Below are 8226 nucleotides of genomic sequence, written 5' to 3'. Positions count from 1 at the left end.
AGGCAGGGACGAGCCCCACCCCGGAACTACTACAAGCCCCCTTTCTTCTTTTTCCTCTTCTTGGGTTTTGTGGCATAGCAGACTTGATTCCTGAGTCTATCTGACTGCCATGCACTGTACTTTATATCTCATTCATGACTTAGAGTCTTGCACCTTTCCTGGTTTTCTTGACAAATTACAGAGAAGGTTTTTTCACTGGGCCCCATCTTCCTTGTATTCTTGATAGATGTTGCAAGGAAAATAGATACTTTAAGGCCTCTGAGTTTTCTGTATAATCACCTATACTTTCACTGGTACAGTCTTTACAATCCCAAAGGATCAGATCTATTTTTTCCTGAACCTTACATGCTATGCATAATCCCTCTTTATGACTGTTAATTAGAAATAAATTACTTTTTAATCCAAAGTGTCCTAGTAGAATTCTAAATTGAGCCACTTTGCTCTTCCTCTCGGGGCCTTGGATTATATCAGCATTTTCAACTGCTGGGCATACTTCTGTGAATTTTTTCCCTTCATTTCATTTGCCCACAATTCTTGTCATTCCTTCCTTAGCTCATTTTTGATTAGGTGTTTAAATTCCTGTTTGCGTAAGGGGATCGCTAGGTAGTCTTGTTTGTGATTAACAGCACTTTTTGCCAGTTTATCCACCAGTTTGCTGGATGCTATCCCTGCGTGCACCGGGATCCATGCTATTTCTATTGTTATGTCCAGTTGCACCAGTTCAGTTAGCAGTAATATTTCATTAAGAATATCATTTATGCTGTTAGACTTACCATTGTTAATTGCCTACAGCTCTGATAAGAAGTCAGACAAGATAGCCACAGCAGCTGGCTGTACATCTAAAGCCTAATTTAGTGCTAACATAATCCCCGTTAGCTCTGTTGGATACAAAGATGGATACAAAGTTAGTTAGCCTCATGACTTTCTTGAGCCCGAGGGAGGGCAAGCAGAAAGCTATTCTCATTCTCTGTTCCTTCCTATTTGGAGCCATCTGCACATATTTGGCAATTATGTCCCTATGATCACACATATATTGATTTGCTACATCCTGTATCAGTCTTCTCCTTTTATTTAATACATTTTATAATTCCATGTCTATCTTGGGGGGGATGGTTTTCCAGTGATAGAGTATTTTCCCATAGCTGTAGATTTTGGTCTTTTTCAATCCTTTCTTTTCATTAAGATCCTTTATCCACTTCTGTACCTTATTTACAGGGGGAATTTTTATTTTTTGTCCTATCTGGCCTCCACGTAATTCCCAACAATCACTATATGTTAGCTTTGTGTTGTCATCTTCATTATTACCTAGTACTCTGGCCTAAAAAGTTAAGTCTAGGTGTTTCATCCTAAGAGTGAGAGGCATTTCACTGGCTGCTATCTGTAGTATACATAGAGGTACAGGCATCACATCCGATATCCAATGCCTGTGCTTGGATATAGTCTAGTTTTCTCAGAGTGTGTTCATTGCTGACCCAAAGGCTTGGCGTCCATACTCAACAATTGGTGTAATTTGCGCTCTATATAGGATTGCCAGTTTTCTTATCTGCTCCCTAGGATGTTCCTGAGGTACTTTTAAATAAATTAATTCTATCTTTGCACTTATCTTTAATATTTTCCCTTCAAGTGAGTGTGTTATAAATATCACACCTAAGAATTTGTAATTTTTCCCACCATGTTTATCTGTCCCTCAGATAGATATAGCTTTACATCTTTTTGGATTTTCTTTGCTGTGACGATCTTTCTCTCAGTTGTGTCTGTGGAGAATTTGAAGTCCCACCTGTTCACCCTTCTGCATTTCTTTTAAGTGCATCACTGATTCTCTTGGCGGTGCTTCCAAGGTTTCTGTGTTTGGTCCACATGACAGTCATCAGCACATAATGTGATCCCTATTCCTTTACTCATATCTTTAGGGAGGACATTTATCATGCTAATGAGAGTTGGGCTAATTACACTCCCCTGTGGAGTTCCTGGATATACACTGGAACAAGCTTTCCCTAGTGGGACTTGTATCATTCTTTTCCTTAACAAGTCCCTTATCCATCTGTACATCTTTCCTGTAATACCCATGGAGGCCACTTTATGACATAGTCCCTCTCTCTCTAACACATCATAGGCTTTTCCTATGTCCTAGGTTACGATCACGAATTCTTTGCTTCTCATGTGTTTCTTTTTGTGCTTCTGTCTCTACCGACAATGTGGTCAATCGCACGTTTACCTCTGCTGACCCACTTTCATTCCATCTAAGAACCTATTTCTTTCCAAGTGTGCTACTAATCTCTCCATTACTAGTCTTTCTGTTGTTCTTGTGACACTGGCACACCAAGTGCCAGCTCATGCCAAGGCCTCGGGCCTCACAGAAAATTGACAAATGCACGGCTGGAAGCCAATCTGGTTCACCTGGCTTAGTATTTTTAGAATAGATGTTAAGTTGATAAGATGTTTGATGAAATACTTGTAAGATGCTGCAGGTATTGATCTCCCTTATAACCTGTATGGCCCATACTATAACATTATATTGAGTGTTTGCATTGTAAATCTCTCTAATTGTGAAACTCACCGAACGGGAAAGAAGCATTAATTGACGCATGTGAGGCATCACTGGAAAAGTTATGATTTGCCAAATATGATTATCCGATTTGTGTGAATGTATCATTTTTTGAATCTGAAGTTATAAATATTGATGTACCTGTATTTCAAATGTGCTTACTCTGGGTTACACCCACAACCAGCCTTTCAGGAACAACAATGAAGAAACAAAGACAATGGACCATGAAAGAGTTTAGCTTTCCTGGGAACATTTCAACCAGTCTATGAGTAATGGCTGCTAGGGCTCAGCAAGGGCATGTGACCAGACCACACAACACTGCACTCCATTTTGGTACCTGTATTTTTCCACAAACTGGACTGGGAACTTTGGGGGGGAACCCTTGTTTCCAGCTATGAAGAGACTATACAAGGCAGGGCGTGACATCGTGATTGGTCTTCACTCCCCAACAACCCAACACCTGAAAGAAGCGCTGAAAGACAAAGGACTTGGGAGGGGAGAGGTGAGCCCAAGCTGCAAAGCAAGTGCAGCTTGTGCCTTAAGAATCTGCCAGCCTGCTTGTAGTATCAGTCAGGGTAAGAGGATTTGAATCAGTAATCTATCTGGTACGTTAGGCTTAGTTTGCGGTTTTGTTTATTTATTACATAATCTGCTTTGATCTGTTTGCTATCACTTAAAATCTATCTTTCTGTAGATAATAAACTTGTTTTATGCTTTCTCTGAACCAGTGTGTTCTGAGTGAAGTGTCTGGGAAAATCTCAGCTCTGTGAACAGAGGCTATTGCATCTCTTTCCCACATTGAGAGGGGAGCAAATTAATGAGCTGACATTATACAGATCCCTGGGAAGTGCAAGACAGTATAATTCTGGGTTTAAACTCCAGCAAGAGAGCAAGGCTGGGAATTTGGCTGTTGTATTCTGTCTGCCCTTAAGTGGCTTAGGTAATGCACTCAGGTAACTCAGTTAGTGTGGCGTCACCTGCTGTAATGTTGGGTGATAACAGGCTCTGAAGACACTGGCTGAATCTCCCGCAAAGCGGTGTGAGAGAGGCCTGCCCAGCTAGAGGGTTAGAGGGACAGCGGTTCCCACAGCTCCAGACTGCACCCTGGGGGTCACAACCTGTCAATCACATTGCCCACCTTGGGTCTCTAACATCCTGGGACCGAGACAGCTGCAACACTGCCCTGAATTTGGCACTCACGGTCGTGAGCCACTCCCGACAGCGTGATAGTTTTACCTAAACATGCTGGGAGGGCAATTAGTCTATATGCTTCAAGTCTTGGGCACGATTTACCCGTTTTCCTCACTGGGACAATCATCAATTGTTTCCATTCTTAGGCATTTCACCTTGTCTCCTATTATATCATTTTAGTATCACCCTGTGATGGGGTCCACTCACTTCCTGTGAGCGCCTCTACCAACCGGGGTTCCTGCACCTGCACTCCCTCTGTGTTGTGTTGTTTGCAGTGACCCCTGCTGGCCATTAAACACCTCTGGTGGGTTTCCAGTGACTCTGCCCTCCAGCCAAGTCACACACAGTCCACCCGTGAAACAAACAGAACCCTTTCTGGGATAAACAGTCCAACAGGGCCTGTCACAGTACCCTGGTTATTGCCCCTCCTGTCTTGGCCCCTTCTGGCTCACTCAGGTATCATCCCCGGCTCTGATATGGAGCAGTGCCCAGTGGTGTTGGAGCGATATTTATAGTGGGGGTGCTGAGAGCCATTGAACCAAACTACATCAAGCCAGGGGGTGGTGTGACACCCCTAGCACCACTGGCAGTGCCCCCAGGGCTTCTTCCCTGGTGTCCTATCTCTCCAGCTGGGTCACTGTTTATAGTTCAGTCCCCTTCCGGGGTGTGTGTGTGTGTAATTAATTTCCGCAATTACTGACCCTCTTTCGGCTCGTCAGCCCCTTCTCTGGGCTACTCCCTTCCTCGGGGTTTTAGCCACTCCAGCTGTGGCTGATAGGAGAAGACCCAAGCTCACCCACTACTGCAGGTCCCAATCCAGGGATCCTACAAATAGCAGCCGCTTGCTACTTCCTTTTAACTATCTGCTACTGATTTCCCTTATCCACTTCCATTCTTAGCCCCAGTACCTTCCTTGCAGCCTGACTCCAGCCAGCACTGATCTGCCCCGCCCTACAGCCAGCCAGGAGCACCATCCTTGCTCCTCTGGCTCCACCAAGCAACTGAACTGCTCTCTCTAGCAGCTCCCTTTCATATGAGCCTGCTGGTCTCTGACTGGCTGCTCCCTGCAGCCTCTCTAGGCAGCTTGGAGGGCCCACCTCTACTGCTCCCTTTCCTGGGGCGGGGTGCAGTAGGACTGCAGGGCCTAGTACAGCCCATCACACACTCCAAGCTTCCTTCACTTATGTGTTTAAGTATTTCAAAGCTTATTTCATCCTTTCCTGGTGCAGTGCATTTTGCTCCTTAATATTGCTTTTTGGAGTTCTCTCATTCAAAAGTTTTCATTTAAAATAATAGCCATGTCCACCTCCCACCTCTTCATCATCTCATAATTTCCTCAATGCATGTTCTTTTCCTCTTCCTAATCTCTATCCTCTGAGTCTCATCATTACTGAGGGTACATCTACACTTACCTCCGGGTCCGGCGGCAGGCAATCGATGTTCTGGGATCGATTTATCGCGTCTGGTTTAGACACGATAAATCGATCCCGGAAGTGCTTGCCGTCGACGCCGGTACTCCAGCTCGGCGAGAGGAGTATGCAGCATCGACGGGGGAGCCTCCCTGCCGCGTCTGAACCCGCGGTAAGTTCGGACTAAGGTACTTCGAATTCAGCTACGTTATTAACGTAGCTCAATTTGCGTACCTCAGTCCGAAGTGGGGGGTTAGTGGGGACCAGGCCTTACTTTCTCAAGGCATGGTATTATATGGCTCTTCTTCTTTATTCCATCCATTTCCCTAATTTGTTTCTATACCTCTGCTGTATTGGGATCTATCTTTACTTTACCACAGTATGGTCTCCAGCTTTCTCGTCTTGCCCTTTGTGCAACTGCCTTTTTTTTTTTAACATTTCATTATTTTTTCATATTTCCTCTCTATTTAATGAATTTTTTGTTGTCATATATGCCTTCTTCCTTCTCCTAACTGCCATTTCACATGCCTTGTCCCACCATGGTACACTGTTCCTATCTTTACATAGCATTGGTATCCTAGAAGTAGCTACGCAGGCTGTCTTTATGATTCCCCTAGTAACATTACAAGAGAATTCCTCAATAGCTTCATTTATACATGGCTCATTCACATGTTCCTCACTTTTGTTTCTAAACAGTTTTCAATTTGCTTTGTTTAGATTTCAAGTGGGGATATTTTCCTCGTCTTCAGTATTTCCTTTTCCTTGCTATGTAATTGAAGTCGGGAAATGGTCACTACCCATTCCCTCCTTTCTGTACATTTCCCAGCTGCATTTCCTAGCGATGGTGCCAGAAGCTGTTCCCAGATCAAGTATGAGAAGCTTCTGCCAGAAGTATTGGTCCTGGTAGGTGCTCTATCATTTAATATTGCTAAATTATTCGCTTCAAAGAATTGTTCTTAACATTTTCCCTTTTTATCATTTTCCTCACTTCCCCACCTTACTTCAGATCACCACAGATAATGAACGGGCATGTGACATTTGCAGTTAATTCTTTTAGGGCCATCGCCTTTAGTTTCCTGCCGGTGTTATAAACATTAAAAAATCTTAGAGAAGCAGTGTTGTTTTGTATCAGTATTTCAATAGCTTTATATTTAACCTTTAATTCAATTGGTTCAGGTCCCCTTAATGAAGGTGCAGACACCCCCACCCTTTTCTATTTTGCGGTCATGTCTATATAAGCCATATCCTGGGAATGTATAGTACAGTTTTTCTCGTCATGCCAAGTCATAGAATATCAGGGTTGGAAGGGACCTCAGGAGGTCATCTAGTCCAAGTCTCTTGTATGCATCTTATATCAGGCTGTGGTTTCATGTCATTGGGTATTTTTCTTTAATTCCTGCCTGTAGGGGGTTTGGCCGGGGCTTGCCCCCCTCTGGGGCAGCGGGGAACCAGACCACCTCGCTATTTTGGTCAGGGGTGTCAGGGAACTAGCCTGGCTGTGCAGCAAACAGTCAGCAGCTCAGACCCTCAGGCAGGGGCGGAGCAAACAGTCAATATTAGCACACCCAGGTCCTGGGTCAGGGCAGGCCAACAAACAGTCAGCAGCTCAGACCCTCAGGCAGGGGCGGAGCAAACAGTCAATATTAGCACACCCAGGTCCTGGGTCAGGGCAGGCCAACAAACAGTCAGTAGCTCAGGCCCTCAGGCAGGGGCGGAGCAAACAGTCAATATTAGCAAGCGGGGCAGTACAGAGTCAGTGGCCCAGGCCCTCAGGCAGGAGCTGCTCAGACAAATGAGTTCAGGAGGCCCTGGCTCTGAAGAACCTGGGAGAGGGGGAGATGGCCACCCGCACGTTGGGTGGCAGGGGGGACGCAGGCCCACCCCCTCCACTGCGGCCCTAGCAGCGGCAGAAGACCCGCTGCTGAGTCAGTGGGGATCCTGACCACAACACACTGACATTGGCTCTGGGTGTGCTGCAGCCTATGTCCATCAGAGTAATGGTAAGTCTCTCTCATTAATTCTATCTTAGAAACTTAGGGCCAGATTTTCAAGTGCTCAGCACCCACCAATGGAGTCAGATGTTCAAGAGAGCTCATTCATGGCCAGATTTTCACACAGACCTAGACACCCAAGGTGCTGAGCTTTCTAGAAAATCTCATCAGTTATTTTGGTGCCTAAATGGAAGCCAAGTTCTTTTGAAAATCTGGTCTGTAATAAGTTCTGTAATTGGCATGTTTTGGGCTGGTCTCTACTTCACTTAATGTGGAGTGCAGACAGTAATACTAATCTACCTGATACAGCTCTTTGAGGGCTCTGGATGAAAGATACCTGTAAAGTATTATTACCATAACCCTACAACATTATGACTGTTCCTATTTGCTCAGCCCATTGAAAGGGAATTACATATAGCAGTTGATCTTGCTGCAAGCTATTTTTACTCAGCAGGATTATAAAGCCTTCTAAAAATCTCTCAGCTGTTAGGTAACATGATGTTTTTGCATATTCCATATATGATCCAATCTCTGCGGCCTTCTATGTGGAAAAGGGTCCTTGATTTCTTCCAATGTCTATTGAATGATGGCCAGACAGAACACCGAGCTTTTCCTCTCTAAACAGGAAACAACAACCCTGTGAAAGCCCTTCTAATATTGATAGTGTTTGGTTTCATGCTTCCTTTGTCTCCCATTGAATAGGATGGGAGTTTTGCCAATGACTTTTTGGGATCTTAATCAAATATTTTAAAGATGAGAACATCAGTTATAAGTAGATACCAAAACCAGGATTTTTCTTCTGGCTATAGGGTCATTGCTGGATTTTTCATTCATGGCCCTTTGCAGCCCAGAACACAAGCACTCCTTATCCCAATCTCTACCTGGGTTTCATTAGAGCAAACTCCCATGGTCTCCAGGAACCTGAAACAAGAAATGGAGGAAGGGTCACTTACTTTGTCATTGTATAGATTGACTCATGTCCTACAAGAGGCAGAGGTGACAGTCAGTTCTTAGCATCGCAGCCTAAGACTTTGTCTTCACTACTACACTACATCGGCACAACTGCATTGATGCAGCTGCACAGATGTAG

The 8226-nt window shown here is 44.5% G+C and overlaps 1 protein-coding gene across 1 annotated transcript in view; it reads right to left on the bottom strand.

The window, feature by feature from the left end:
* Positions 1–5567: 5567 nt before the first annotated feature.
* Positions 5568–8226, bottom strand: part of LOC117884764 — a 49359-nt gene continuing 46700 nt past the window's right edge. The window contains exon 14 of the mRNA XM_034785524.1: positions 5568–8057. Within this exon, the coding sequence (XP_034641415.1) occupies positions 7967–8057 (91 nt within the window). The 3' untranslated portion in view covers positions 5568–7966. The remainder of the gene's footprint in view (positions 8058–8226) is intronic.

Source organism: Trachemys scripta, chromosome 11 (assembly GCF_013100865.1).
Source record: "Trachemys scripta elegans isolate TJP31775 chromosome 11, CAS_Tse_1.0, whole genome shotgun sequence".
NCBI classification, from domain to species: Eukaryota; Metazoa; Chordata; order Testudines; family Emydidae; genus Trachemys; species Trachemys scripta.
The sequence above is the reverse complement of the archived record's forward strand: the minus strand, read 5'-3'. Positions and strand labels throughout refer to the sequence as shown.